Raw genomic sequence first — 16,123 nt, forward strand, 5'->3', positions numbered from 1 at the left:
AATAATTAAGCAATATTGATCTCAGATTCAATTAACTTCATTAACGCGGGTCATGATAGCCGAGGAGAGATGGAGGGGAGGTGAGGAAAGAATTGAGGGCGGAGGACGAGAGGAAAGAGGAGAAGAGAAGTGGATTGGTGCTATCTCATATTCTCCAGCCGCACACAGACAGCCTGTCTGCTTAAGGCTACAAACCATTTTCCTCCTAATGATATCACATTGCAGATAGTGGCATATTAGAGAGAGATACCTCCCATTATAAATGTGGGCTTTAGGGGCTATATATAGCAGCTTTAATTACCAACTACTTACTCTTTCACTCTCTCCAGCTCATCCGCACACCCAGAAGTATTGGACCAAGCGGTCGACTTCAACTTCTGTCTGTATAAATGAGGCCGAATGCAAACAAGAACAAATGGCAGCAGCTTGAGGGGTGTTAACTTGGTTCGCAGTTCGCATGCATATATAGTTTTACATTATGCATGTATTGGACAAAACACACCAAAAGTACATGACAACTGAAGTTTTTTTTTTGTGTGTGTGTTATTATTATTATTATTATTATTATTAGCTTTATTAATGCTTTTATTCAACAATGATGCATTTAATAGGTCAGCAGTGACAGTAAAGACTCTTTACATTTTGCATTTACATTTTGTTTCAACATTGATAATAATAGGATTTGTTACTTAAGCACCAGATATTAGATTGATTTCTGATGGATTATGTGACACTGAAGACTGGATTAATGGCTACTCAAAATTAAATATCAAATATAATAGGACAACAAATGTAATAATATTTTACAATGTTACTGATTGCGGAAAAAAAAAAAATCTGACATTAGTGATGTCTTATATTCACATTATAGGGTTATATAGAAAACCCACATTTGATCCTAGTGGACAGATTAAAGAGCTTTTGTCACTTTAAATTTGACTTTTACTTCTGGTTGACGACATTTTATTTTAATTAAAAAGTGCAGCTTAGTTCTTGAAATCATTCAAACAACAAAAAGTTGTGAAAAAGAGTCACATTTAACATTTTTCATATTTTAGTTAACATTCAGTTGGATCCTTTGATGAAAGGGCTTGAGGAATAGTTTGATCTCTCTTGTATGTATTAAGGTTTTCCACTTTGATATTTTTGAAGACAGTATGTGCTCTAATAGTCCAGACCCAGACGGCCCTCTAAGTTTGCAAGGTTACGCTCTCCACTGCCTTAGAAAACAGCATTCTCTGCTGGTCATCTCCCTGGGCGTCTGAGTGTAAATTAGATCAAGCTCTTTTTCCAATCTGATGCCAAATCATTGGGAGGTCATTCTCATTTTACCCCCACCTTACCACTCTTGGATCCAAGCATCCTGTTTTCTAATTAAAACAGCACCTGTGTGGTGTGGGTAGGCCTGGACCGGAGCACTGGCTTCTGAAGGTCCAGGGATGAAATCTCAATATTGTTCCCAGCCAGATCACACAGACTCTAGGTGCACTGGGGGCTTGGGAACCTGGAATACTGCCAGGACATGCACCAACACTCAGTGTGTAAGTCGCAGATTGTCGGGTCTCTCTCTCGTTAGCCCCTGCCTCTGCTTTCTTCTCGTCTTTCTCCATCCCGCTCATGTTACCTTGGGGCTTACGGACGATTGTGGTGTTGTCAAGCAGTGCTAATTCTGTGTTTGGTGTCGGAAAAATTAATTTTGAATAAAACGCACACATATACAGAAATGTACACACTTTTCCTGCAGATTTGCTGTAGGGTGTATGCCTACTCACTGGCAATACTCGCTTTGTGCTCTACATATAGTCAAGTTCAGGTCAAGGTTAGAGTGAGACAGTTTTGCTTGTACTTGAAGTGATGAGCAAACTCTCTCTCTCTCTCTCTCTCTCTCTCTCTCTCTCTCTCTCTCTCTCTCTCTCTCACCATTTACCCATTGGCACACTCACCCTTCTTTTTTTTACTTTAATTACCAGCTAATCATTTTGTGTAATTATGTTCAAGGTTGACCTTACATTTTACATATAGTGGTTTAGTGGGAGCTACAAATTTCATGCTAAAACCTCCACCTTTGTATGTGTGTGCACGTGTGTGCGTGCGTGCGCGTGTGTTGTAATCATTGTGAGGAGGTTTAAAGTGTATGTATTTGAAGGAACCAGGTTTTTACCTTGCTATTTGGCCTTGATGTAAAGCTCGGCTTCTCCTGCTTCCTGAACGAAGGCATTGTTCTCTTAAACAGCTGTCGTTTTGGCTGATTCAGAACAGATGGCTGTGTGTAAGCGTGCGCATGTGAGTTTGTGTGCGAGTTTGTGTGTGCTGCACGATCACAGTTGGTTGTGATTTGTGTAGGGGGCGATTCGATTTCACAGACTGGCTGTGATGTGTGTGAGAAGATGGATCCTAATAATAATGTTGTAAAAATCACTATTGGATGCTCTTTTCCTTTGTTCTTCTGCCTACTTGGAATGAAGTTATGTTGAAAATATTTGTTTATTAATATTGTCCCCTTAATTTCAGATACAAACATTCGCACACATGCATGCAAATCAGCAAAAATAAATAGCTAACCAATTGATATCTAAGATTTAAACTGGAAGGATAAAAATCCTATTACTTACATTTTTGATGTATCAGTTTACACATTATTCTGAAAAATGTGATACTACTAACAAAAATAATGATTAATTATAAAAGATAATATGACTAAATTACAAAAAACAATTCGGTCCTGTTGAGGTTATTGCAACAGCTTAGAACGCCTGAAGCCATGAGGTATGCACATTACAACTACAAACTAAAAAAAGGGGTTTTGCCAGTCCCTTGGCATCATTCTGCCAAGAGCTACAAAATGACTGAGGACAGTTGATGGCATTCTTTTAACTTTTTTGTTGTTGTTACACAATTGTCATAGCTGCATCGTAGCAGTGTTGTTTTGTTAAGCTTAAATGAAATCTCTTTACTAACCCAAAACGGTTGTTTTTTAAGAGGATGATTCATAAAATTCAAATTCTATGCAGTCTCGTTGAGGAAACCCTGGAATGTTCCTTGTATACAAATTGACATATTGTATTTAGAATTAAATCTATATGCTGTGTGTTGAAGTTGTTGCATGACTAGTTTGACGTTTGTGGTATTTAGACCTGATTGAATGTGTTCACAGAAAACCAGTGTGTCCAATGGAGTGTCCTCTCTCTCCATTGTTTACATACCTGGTCAAAAGCGTGATTAACTGACACAGTTAGGAATGCATGGAATTATTTCAATGTATTACATTTCTCTCTGTGTCTCTTTCTCTTTTTCTGCCTTTCATTCTGCATCACTTGCACTGGAAATTAAAAAGAGTATATATTTAGTTTCTTATTTTTCAGGCTGGCTTGCACAAAACATAACCATGTTTTTCTTGAGCATTTGCATTCTCCGTGCTAAACTGTAAATAATTACTTTAAATTTTCTAATCTTTCTTAATTGACACAAATGTGTTTGGTGCAGGGATTTTTATGTAGGAAACGTCGAACATACAATCATTTTATTTACAAGCAGGCAACCCTTTGCTGTGTAATGAGTGAGAATGCTTTCTTAATTTAAATGGTGAGTGTGTCTGTTTGGGAATGCATTAGGTGCTGCTGAAGAAGCGTAAGACATATTAATTGACAGACAGGAACTGCTGTCTCTGAGGTTGATACAAGTAATTTATTACTTTAGAAACGAATGCCACCTCCAGAATGTGCTTCATTAATTTCAAATTTAGTTTTAATTTCAAGCTGTTGCCCCTTGAGAAGAATAAGGTGGCAACTTCGGTTTGAAGAGTCATTTTTTCCGTTCTTTTAACGTCTCTTTTTGCCACACTCTCTTTTCAGAAAGGAAAAGAGAAACATAACTTCATTCCATGTGGCAATGTAATGCAATTGGAAAGCAGAGAAGGAATTACTGCAACACTTTATAATATAAAAAAGTCTGACTGATTGTTTTTCACTACTGGAGAAAACACACTGATGTCTGACATTTCATCAGCTGTCTATCCACCATACAAGTCACTGTAGGAATGCAATGTGTCAAATCTTCATCATTGGACAATCTGATAACGTCTTTTATTTTTGTTTCTTTTGTCTCTTTTTTACCTGCAGCATATGTGCCAGAGGACCTAAAGGAGGCTGGCTTACTAGATGAGGATGTTGAGGGAGAGGATTCAGCTGTGGAGGAGGAACCTGCCATGAAGTATGTGTGCCAGGACAAGGACTTACTCCTTAAAGACAGGCCAGGCTTTCATGACTCTCCGCCAGCCGATTTCTCCAGCCATGAGATGGACAGTGAGTCACACCTGAGTGAATCCAGTGACCGCATGTCAGACTTTGAGAGTGCCTCAGTGAAGAACGAAGAAGATAACTCAGCCAAGGAGCCCCTCACCTCTCTTTCTTCAACTGCATCAATGATGATGACGACAACGGCCACGCCAAGCAGTGAGGAGGTGACACAATTAGGGCCAGACAGCCTGGAGCAGATGAAAGCTATCTACACTAGCTTCCTGACCAACTCTTACTGGTCATCGCTGAACTTGAATATGACTCAGCAACCACCAGAAAAGCCCGCACGTAGCCACAGTAGTAGCAGCAGCAGTAGTAGCAGCAGCAGTAGCTGTGGTAGTGGTGGTTATGACTGGCACCAGACAGCCATGGCCAAGACCTTGCAGAATGTTTCACAGAACCAGAGTAGACTACTGCACCCAGCCTCTGAGCCAAACCTTTTCAGTACTGTGCAGCTTTATCGGCAGAGCACCAAACTTTATGGCTCCATCTTCACTGGTGCAAGCAAGTTCCGGTGCAAAGACTGCAGTGCCGCCTATGACACTCTAGTAGAGCTCACCGTGCACATGAATGAGACCGGCCACTACCGGGATGACAACCATGAGACAGACAGTGAAGGTACCAAGCGCTGGTCAAAGCCTCGCAAGCGTTCCCTCCTGGAGATGGAGGGAAAAGAAGATGCCCAGAAAGTTCTTAAGTGCATGTACTGTGGACATTCCTTTGAGTCACTGCAGGACCTTAGTGTTCACATGATCAAGACGAAACACTACCAGAAAGTGCCTCTTAAGGAACCTGTAACTCCTGTGGCAGCCAAGATTATCTCCTCAGCTCGGAAAAGAGCCCCTATTGAGCTAGAACTCCCCAGCTCACCAGATTCCAATGGCGGCACCCCCAAGCCTTCTTTATCTGACCCCAATGATCTTCTGCAAAAGACCCCCAATCCCTACATCACACCCAACAATCGGTATGGACACCAGAATGGTGCTAGTTATGCGTGGCAGTTTGAGTCGCGAAAATCCCAGATCCTGAAATGCATGGAGTGTGGAAGCTCACATGACACACTGCAGGAGCTGACGGCCCATATGATGGTCACAGGACACTTCATCAAGGTCACTAACTCTGCCATCAAGAAAGGCAAACCTATCATGGAGTCGATGTCCACAACGGCTCCTAACACCATACCCACCAATGAAGACAAGGTACAGTCAGTGCCACTGGCTGCCACTGCATTTTCTCCACCACCACCTGCACCTCCTCCCCCTAGTATTTCCCCTGCCATCACACCCATGGAGATTAAAAAGGAAGAGAAGGAAGTGGAGTGTACCAAGGAGACAAATAATATCAAAGACAAGAAGGCAACAGAAAGCGAAACCGACGAGAAGTTTGAAGTTTCATCCAAATATCCATATTTGACAGAGGAAGATCTTGAAGAAAGCCCTAAGGGGGGGTTTGACATATTGAAGTCTCTTGAGAATACTGTAACATCTGCCATCAACAAAGCACAGAATGGCACACCCAGCTGGGGAGGCTATCCCAGTATTCACGCTGCCTACCAGCTTCCAAACATTATGAAATTGTCCCTGCGCAACTCAGGGAAAAGTTCTCCCCTGAAGTATATGTTTTCTGGAGAAGAACTTCTCTCTCCTAACAAAAGCCATCCTCTTATTTCTCCACCTAGTTGCCAAACATCCCCTTTGCCCAAAAACAACTTCCATGCCATGGAGGAGCTAGTCAAAAAAGTCACAGAAAAAGTGGCCAAAGTAGAGGAGAAAATGAGGGATCCTGGAGCCAGGTCCTCCCCACTTAGACGAACCACACCTTCTCCTTGCAGTAGCGATGCAGGGGAATCTGCCAGAGGGGAGTCCCCCAAGGACAGGAGAGGAGCCAAAACCCCTGAGACTAATGGGGGTGGACATACTCACAAAGATTCAAATGGTGAGGCTCTCACAAAAGAGTCTTTGGAGAATGGCACCGAACATGTTGTCAAAACCCCTGTGTCTACCTTATGCAGCAGCACTGCTATTATAACCGACCATCCTCCAGAGCAGCCATTCGTCAACCCTTTAAGTGCGCTTCAGTCTGTCATGAATGTTCACCTAGGCAAAGCTGCCAAACCTGCCCTGCCGTCTCTTGACCCCATGAGCATGCTCTTCAAGATGAGCAACAGTCTGGCCGAGAAGGCAGCTGTAGCTGCATCCACCCCATCTCAGACCAAAAAAAACAATGACCATCTAGACCGCTATTTCTACCACATCAACAATGACCAGCCTATTGATCTGACCAAAGGCAAGAGCGATAAGTGCAACTCCCTGGGATCTGCTGCCCTGTCCTCCTCCACCTCCACTCCCACCTCAATTTCACCATCGTCCACCATCACCATGGCCAAAGCCTCATCTGCTGTGGTTTCCTTCATGTCCAACTCACCTCTGCGCGAAAATGCCCTTTCCGACATCTCCGATATGCTGCGCAACCTAACAGAGAGCCATGCATCCAAATCCTCAACACCAACAAGTCTTTCAGAGCGCTCGGATATAGACGGGTCGACTCCAGAGGAATCAGAGGAGATCTCTCCCGCTCAGAAACGAAAGGGCCGGCAGTCCAACTGGAATCCTCAGCATCTACTTATCCTTCAGGCACAGTTTGCCTCCAGTTTGCGGCAAACAGGTGACGGCAAGTACATTATGTCAGACCTCAGTCCACAGGAGCGCATGCATATTTCTCGCTTTACTGGCCTCTCAATGACCACCATCAGTCACTGGCTGGCCAACGTCAAATACCAGCTGAGGCGGACAGGTGGCACAAAGTTCTTGAAAAATCTAGACTCTGGCCACCCTGTCTTCTTCTGCAGTGACTGTGCATCACAGATCCGTTCCCCCTCTACCTATGTCAGCCATCTCGAGTCACATCTGGGTTTCCGGCTCAGGGACCTGGCTAAGTTGTCTGGAGAGCATCTTATTAGCCAGATCTCACGCCACACTAAGGGGCTTTCTGAGAAACTGCTTTCAGCCCAAGCGCACTCTTTGGCCCATTCGATCTCCAACCCCAGTCCTCATTCACTTTCCCCCTCCCCTTCCCCAGATGAGGAGGCAAATGGCACCTCATATCAGTGTAAACTGTGTAACCGGACTTTTGCCAGCAAGCACGCTGTCAAGCTCCATCTGAGTAAGACCCATGGTAAATCCCCCGAGGACCATCTTATGTATGTTAGTGAACTTGAGAAACCTTAGCGATGGCCAAGGACAAAAACTCTGTCTCTCATCTCTTTATCTCCTGTCCTTTTTTTTCAAGCCTTCTGACTAACATTTCTTAAGGGGAAAAAATATGAAAAGAACTGAAAGTTATTAACGAAGAACTAACTGCACATAGATGCCAGAAAACTGCTTTTTAGTTTTGGCACATCGTGTGGAGTTTTCCTCTGGGGAACACTCATTCGGCCCTAGAGACATTCATTTTCTGCATTTTTGGTTCACAATGGAAAACAGAGAAAATGATGACAATTGATAATTTTCTAACTGTGCAGTGCTGATTGAAGAGGTCTCTGGTAAAATATGAAGGTAAATAAAAAAGACTTAAAATGAAGTTGTATGTATTTGAAAGTTGTGTAAATTGATTTTTTGGCATCCTTGAGATGCAGTAAGCTGCATGCATTAATGAAATGGTTTAGTTCAATATTTGATAACTAAATCTGGGCTTTTCTTTCTCTCTCTTTCTCTCTTCTCCCCCCTCTTTTTTGTTTCGTTTTTTTTTTTTTATATACGTGACCTAAGTATGCTGGTGTCAGCAGAAAAAAATTTAACCCTCTGAGTACGCCTAAATACTTCTATAAATAGCCACCCACCCCCCTTTAAAAAAAGTAAATTATATATATATTGAAAGAGAGAAATTAGAGATTGGAAATCACCAAGTTGATATGTATTTGAGTGGGAAAATTCAAGGGTATTTTGTCTACCCACTAAAAGTCACATTGTCTGATATATCACCTCTTACAGCTTGCAGTGCAGAAATATATGTGAATCCAAAATAGCAGTTTTTTAGTTTGCTCAAATCAGGGGCCTTTATGAATTCAGGTCAGTGTAAAAATGTGTACATAAATACATAAACTAATTTCTGTCTAAATTATGCATCATTTTATATTTTTTAATTTAAGATGAGTATGACTATCTACTGGTGCACAATATATGAAGACATTAATGAAATTGTTTTGCACAATAGTTTTATAAATATGTTATTTAATCAGAAGATATGAAAATGAGAAGAAAAAAAAATCACGTTTTATTTCCACCTCGTGCTCAAAGGGTTAAACTTCTTGTACAAGACAGTACTTGTTCCATCATTTCACTTAAATGGTTGTATAAAAAGATGCTACTTTATAATGTAAGGAGGAATTCCACAATGTAACCTTTTATTTATAAACACTCTTGGTTGTTGTTTCATATTGTAGAATGCCTTTTTGATTGGTATCTTTTATTTTGTTGTTCTGTCTAATTATTCCTCCATAAAATCACACTGCAGCTTCATCATTTTTGAGGATATGAAAGGTAACCATGGTTACCTTACCTCCAATTGACAGTTCTGCTACGTTTTGGCAGTTAATTTACTGAAGTAACTGACAGCTGCCAGTGAATGGAAATCTTATGTGTAAAATATTGGCATGTTAACAGCACAGGCACTGTTATGCATTCTGTGCTGTGTTTCTTTTTTTTGTTGTTGTTGACAATGAAGCACTCATTATATGACTTCATATAACCTTTTTTCTACTGCAGCATTAAATTGAAATTGTTTTGGTTTTTTGCAATAACTTGATGTGTCGTGGCTCACAAGTCTGTCGGGCGCCGGGGGATAAGAAATGAGCAGATTAAAGAGAACTGCTGTCAGTTAAATAGCAGTCGACGTGTGTGTGTGTGTGTGTGTGTGTGTGTGTGTGTGTGTGTGTGTGTGTGTGTGTGTGTGTGTGTGTGTGTGTGTGTGTGTGTGTGTGTGTGTGTGTGTGTGTGTGTGTGTGTGTGTGTGTGTGTGTGTGTGTGTGTGTGGTGTGGGTGTGGGTGTGGGTGGGTGTGTGTGTGGTGTGGTGTGTGTGTGGTGTGTGTGTGGTGTGTGTGTGTGTGTGTGTGTGTGGTGTGTGTGTGAGAGAAAAGACGTTTGTGTGGCAGTAGGGGTAGACCACCGGACCTCTGACAGGCATATTAAAATCAGCCAGGTGGCTTGAGCTTGTGTGTGTGTGTGTGTGTGTGTCTGTCTGTCTGTGTGTGTGTGCATGTGCGTGTGTGCACAAGCATAGACCTTTGCTGCTGGTCTCACAAACATTAAGTGTTTATCTCTGATGCGGCAGACTTTAGTGGTGTCATATATTTTTGGCAGATCTATCCCATCACTCCTCTCATCTAATTCCCTGCCTGGTGACACATCAGCTCACAACGTCTCCTAATATGGTTTAACTAGGGAAGCATCAGGCGGTGTGAAGAGCGATGCGCCATTCCCTTTCTACAAAGGAATGTAGCAAATAATTGCTTTGGCATTAACTGTCTCTTTTTCACCATTTTCACTGCTGTAATTAGCTCAGGTTCCCATTTTGCAGGGACAAATTTGTTTGGGCCTCATCCTGGATGACAACAGAATCGCATTTAGGGTTTGACTACAAAATTCTGCTTTAACATAGACTGCACTGAAAGAAAATGCAAATGACATACTGTATGTGCTGATTCCGTGTGAGAAAGAACCTTTCCGAACAGATGAGAAGTGGAAGCAGGGGCATATATAAGAAATATCTCATAATGGCGGGACACTTTCTCAAAAATGGTTTACTCTGTTTAGTTACCGAATATGTTCTTCGTCAGATCTGTCAGAGAGCATTCAGCATGCGCACGCACACACTCAAAAGACGTCAGGAGCCAAGTGGAGGGGACATCATGTGTGGTGACAAGGTGCTGCTGTGTGTGAAAATGTCAGCCTTCACAAGCTTTCCTGAAGTTTGGCGCCATATTTAAGGTGCTCATTAGTCGCCAGGAAAATGTGCATGAAATTGAAAGCCATTTTCTCTCCTCTCTCCCAGCCTGGTGAGCCACCAAGCTCGGGGTTATTAAGGTTGAAAACAACTATACATGGAGACATTTAACTATCAAGAATTGCCTACACACTCCCACACACGCAAATAAACAATATCCCACTCCACCGTAATGCTAACGGCATCTTTTTAAAGTTACTTGAGCTTTAAATGATATCGGTGTACAGGACGCAATGTGTGCCGTATCGGTCTCGAGATTGCGTCGCGCTTTGAATTTGACCCAGTTCACGACGGGGAGTAAACAAATTGTAAACAGACACACACATGCACAGCCAAAGGTATGTTTGTGTAGAAAGGGCCCACATAATTGCTTTGTGCCTAAATACCTCAACAATGAGTATATTTCCCAGGATGTGAGGAGCGTAATTGGTCTGTATACATAATCTGCTCAGAATGAGAGGTTTACGTGTGCAGGAGCGAACCGCACATTGGAGGCTTTATCTCCGTTGCACCACTACAAAAGACCAGAGTGTCTAAAGCTCAGTGAAACTCTCGAACCAGCCCTCTCCAGCACAAATGAATGCTGTGTTGTAATTCTATTGAGCTACTGAGGGACTTTATGTATTGCTGGACTTTTCAGATAAACGAAATTGCGGATTACGCATGGTGGAAGCGGAAATGTATCTGTGTTCACACTATCGCTAACAAACACACGCAGACAGTTTTCGCTAGGCTTTTACAATGAGCGGGCACCGACGCATCCCACCATAGCAAATTACAATGATGCAGGCAACGTGCATCCACTCTTCGACAATCGGGCCTGATTGATTCACTGCTGCGCTGACCCAAGGCTTCACTTTGTCTGTGGACGCCTTTGAGGCGAGCTGTCTCTCTTAACCTGTGTAATTTACATGCACTGTAATTCACTCACCATCTGCAATCTCACCTTGGAAGCACTCCCATTACAAATGCTAATTTAGAACACCTTATAAATTCTCTCAATCACACGTTCAAGCGCTAACAATATACGCACACACGGATGTGGAAAAAGCGGATATTAGCACACAAAAAAAACCCTCCTTTAAATCATGGGCGTGTCCCAATGACCCCAACATTACCCCAAGGAGTAATGGAGAGAAAGAACAGGAGGCGTCGTAGCGTTTTGTAATGCACCACCATAGATCTCCTAGCTGTCACGTTCCCAAAGTATCTTAAAATAATGCGTGTGATGAATGTGCGATTTCCCTAATTTACAGGGCCTTGGTGTGCTCCCGGCTACGTGCAGGATAGAAATCTTAAATGGGGCTTGAACGGTTCTTTGCACAACAAGAAATCAATATGCCACACATATTAGGGAACTAGGAGTTAGAGAGAGTTTAATGCCTACTTAAAAGCACTAAACGCACACCTGTGGTCTCAGAATCATCTCACATACATGGTTGTGTGTGTATGTGTTTGTCATTTATACCTCTTGTCTCCAAGAGCCGGTTGGCTGTCAGTGGCTCAGTAAGATGACAAAGGGCATAATGGCGTTGTGCAGCAGTGTGCCATTACAAATGTGATCACCAATCACTCGAGACACAACACACTCCACGCAGGAAGAGGTAATAAGGTCTCAGTGAGCGCGCACTCACTCCCTCCTAACCCGCTCACATTCCCACGTGGGCCTGCACGTCTATGAGACAAACATACCGGGGGGAAGAATTATCTACAGTGCAAAAGCAGTTAGTTGCTACAATACAGATGCACGCATACGCCAAAGTATTCATCACAAACAGGAGACGTTAAAGCCCACCAACACAGATGAATGAAAAAAGCCACTATAAAATGCATATAAAAGACACTGAGGGTGAATCTTTTAGCACATGTAAAACAATAAAATCTGTCTGAGATGGTTGGGAGTTGCTGATGCCTGCACCATGTTTTCATTTATGTACTAATTCATTTTAATTTGCCTTCAAAACAGCATTACTTCTGTTTGCACTGCACCTATACCCTAGAGACAAACTGAAATTATGCATTTTAAATGTTGCCATGCTCAGTACAGTGTGTTCATGGTATTTAGATGCCACACAGCTGTTAGTAGGCTAAATGTTGGGTTAGGGTGTATCTGAAAGGGTCACATACTTCACCTAACATTTATGAAATTATAGACTTAAGAGAATCAGAATTAAACTGAAGTAAAATGTTTAGGTCAGGAAAAGAAAATCTGTCTGTATGCAAGCTGATATCTATCTATCTATCTATCTATCTATCTATCTATCTATCTATCTATCTATCTATCTATCTATCTATCTATCTATCTATCTATCTATCTATCTATCTATCTATCTATCTATCTATCTATCATCTATCTATCTATCTATCTATCTATCTATCTATCTATCTATCTATCTATCTATCTATCTATCTATCTATCTATCTATCTATCTATCTATCTATCTATCTATCTATCTATCTATCTATCTATCTATCTATCTATCTATCTATCTATCTGTGTGTGTCTTTATTATTGTCACTAATGTGGTGACATCATCATTGGTTGAAGAGTTAAATAAACATGGCCCTGACATGGCCCTCTTGTCCTAACACTCACCTCTGACCTTTGACCTGATTGTTGGGGTGAATGGCAGGCTACAGAAGTTGAATGTATCTACAACCTCTGCTTCTCAGCGTTTCCAAGTAAAATCAAGCAGAAAGTAATTCACATAATAAAGAATTAATATAGAAAAGTTTAAAGTTTCCTATTGAATATGTTAAAACAAAAAACTATTGTTGCTTCCCTTGTCTTGCCTTTGAACACAGTGTTGGGGATGTTTGACAATGGTTGGTTAATATATTAGGGTGAATTCAGGTGGATTGGGACACCTGAAAAAGTCATTTTTGGATTGAGAAAGTCATCTCAATGGCAAAAATTGTCCCAATCACCTTGAATTCACCCTAATATATATTGAGTAAGAAAAATATAGTCATGAATTAACAACATTGACACATCCTAGTTGGGTTAGCTCACTATTTGTTCAGACTAGACATATTTAGTTAAGAATTACAATTTTGCTAACCACCTCTTTAGTTTCCCTTTGGCCTGTCAACACCAATGCATAGCTCTTGACAGTTATTTGACATCTGACGTTTCATATTGTTTATTAATTTATTCTTTGGTTTGGTTTGATGTAGTTTGGGAAAGGAAAGGAAAGCTCTGTGAGTGTGCTTGAGGCTATGCAGGGAAGTGATGTGAGCTGATTGTCTCTGTTTGGCTTGCTGATGTCGGAGGGTTTGTTGCCCTGGGGCTCAGACTAAAGAAGACCTCTCAGAAAGGTCAGAGGTGAATCTTCTAAAGCAGGGTGATAAGGGAAAGTGCTTAGCACCATTTAACCTGAACACCCCTCTCTTCTCCATAAACACACACACATACACACACAAATTCAATTTTACCCCCACCTCTTATAGAATAACAGAATTAAGAGGTCAGCATGACCAAACTATAGTGAGTGTTTTATTTTGCGAAATAGCAGGGGCGGTGATCAGCCTGAGGGTATTTTTTTGTGCTTATATTCTGAAAAGTAGGAAAAAAAAAACACTACATGTGAATTTGTGTAAATACTTTAAGTTAATAGGCAACATATTAAAATGTTGGGCCCCACTTTATATTAGGTGGCCTTAACTACTATGTACTTACATCAAAAAATAAGTACAATGTACTTATTGTGTTCATATTGTAATGCAAAACACTTTTGCTGATATTGAGGTGGGATACGGGTAATGTTAGGGACAGGTGTGGTGGTATGGGTAAGTTTAAGGGTAGGGTTAGGTGTTAAGGGAAATGTCAACTGTGTAATTACAAATGTAACTACAGAAATTAATTACAGATGTAATTGCACGCAGGTATTTTTTAAAATGTAAGTACAATGTAAAAACATGTATGTACACAATAAGTGCATTGTATCAAATGATTAATTAAAATGTTACTACATAGTAATTAAGGCCACCTAATATAAAGTGGGTCCAAATGTTGTATATGACATTTGTATATTCATAAATTGTATAAAATATAACATTTTAGCCTGATTTATATGGATTTTAAAGATGATACTTCCACTGCGTAGGTGCTAATTCTTGCTAACTAGAACACGCTAACATGAATCTTGTTTGTGATTGGTTGATTGCTACCTGTTTGTCAGCATGGGCTAAGGAAAGTAGGCGGGGTCTGTTAGACAGTGCTGCGTGTCAGTGGCTGGACTCCAAAGACAGTTATCTTGTTCAAGTCCCCTCTCAAAACTCATTATCACACTCAAATTATTTCCACCCACAAGCTGCTTAATTAACACGCATGTCCAGACTCACGTCAGCTCACATATATTGATTACAACATCAGGCTCTTGTGTCTGCCAAATCTTTGAGTTAGACAAAGAGAGAGGAAAGGAAAGGAGGCCAGGAGAGAGTAAGAGAAATGTAGGTAACGCTACGTTATAGACTCCATTTTGTTCCTTTCCTCCTAATGAATTATGGGTAAGCGAGCTAATGAATGGCGGCCCTTTGAACAATGGGCATGTGGTAATCTCCCTTCTCGCTCACAGCAGTCGGGTAATTCTGGGTAATTTCAGGCTTGGCCTCAATCAGTGGCATTAGCCATCATCTCAGTCCTGAAGGGGTTAATTAGGGCCGAGAGAAAAGCCCAAATTAATTGGCTCTCGTCCGGATGAAGGGTAAAATAAAAAAGAGAGCGAAAAAGCTGGGCTTTTTAATACATTAAGAGCAGCTGACAGCAGTTAATTGCCACAGACATAAATAGAGTAACGGCGGGGGAAAAAACGATGCAAAAATAGGCAAAAAGTGACATCAAAAATCGTCGCTTTTTTCATGTTTTCTGAGGAAAAAAGAGTGAAGTTTAATCTGTCAGCAGAAAGGTCAGATGTTTGGACAGGGCGCAAAAGGCAAACAGCCAGACAGACACACAGAAAGGGGTCTAGAGAATTTGTGCATGTGTGCAAGGGAAGGGATGGGATAGAGTGGGGAGCTGTTTCGAGACAAGCCCTCTGTGTTGTGGGATATGTGTGTTTTCTTTCGTTTCTCTTTTTCTCTTCTCTCTGTATTTTAAGTGATGGTATGGCGACGGGCATCACGCATCGGTGAGCATGAAACGGAGTCGGCGAAAGCGCTGAAGGAGTGCTCTCCTCCTGGAAGCCTCATCAGGACTTGTCATCGCTCTAATGAATATCATTTAAATTGCTTTGTATATGAGAGTGAGTTTGGATGTCGATTTAATTTGCGCATGTGTTTGAGTTCTTCTGCTTGGCTAGGCGAATAGAGACAGATAGAGAACGGGAGGGAGGCTAAGAGAGAAAGAGAGGGAGGCAGACTAATGAAAAGCGAGCTCGGGTGACAGCGTGATGAGACTCGGCCCGATCAGACGAGTTTGAAAGGAAATTCTGACAGGGCTGGAGAATAAAAAATGCGCACTCATGTGCACATACACACTGCACAGGCACGCGGAGACGCCAACTACACACATGCTGCATCTCAGGAAGTGGCTGCAAAGTGGTTTACGTTATCAAGTCTACTGTTGAATCGCGAGGGGGGAAGGGCGCACCTGTTCTCATTTGCCGATATCCCCTGTCGTAGAGGGATCGCTAATGACGGCTGAGGAAGCGTCCGCAGGCTTTGTGTATATGTAAAATAAATAAACCTGCTCGCCCTCCATGCGCATGGGAGCCTCCACGGCTTTTAAGCGTGGCCTTATCAAAATAAAATTACAATATATGCTGATACTGTATTTCAACCCTCCCCCTCCAGCACTCATTCTGAACGCCCGCACAGTACTGAGTCG

At 41.7% G+C, this 16,123-nt stretch overlaps 1 protein-coding gene across 2 annotated transcripts in view; it reads left to right on the forward strand.

The window, feature by feature from the left end:
• Positions 1-9,086, forward strand: part of tshz3b (teashirt zinc finger homeobox 3b) — a 36,412-nt gene extending 27,326 nt beyond the window's left edge. Inside the window, exons 3-4 of one of the 2 annotated variants that reach the window (XR_013816073.1) lie at positions 4,119-7,849; positions 8,063-9,082. Coding sequence is in view for 1 of the 2 variants with exons in the window: in XM_079810793.1 (XP_079666919.1) it covers positions 4,119-7,522 (3,404 nt within the window). In the remaining variant the exon portion in view is untranslated. Of the gene's footprint in view, positions 1-4,118 lie in introns of both variants that reach the window. The other variant, XM_079810793.1, reaches the window with a different exon arrangement.
• Positions 9,087-16,123: the final 7,037 nt, after the last annotated feature.

Source organism: Gobio gobio, assembly GCF_949357685.1.
Source record: "Gobio gobio genome assembly, chromosome: 2".
Taxonomy (NCBI): domain Eukaryota; kingdom Metazoa; phylum Chordata; class Actinopteri; order Cypriniformes; family Gobionidae; genus Gobio; species Gobio gobio.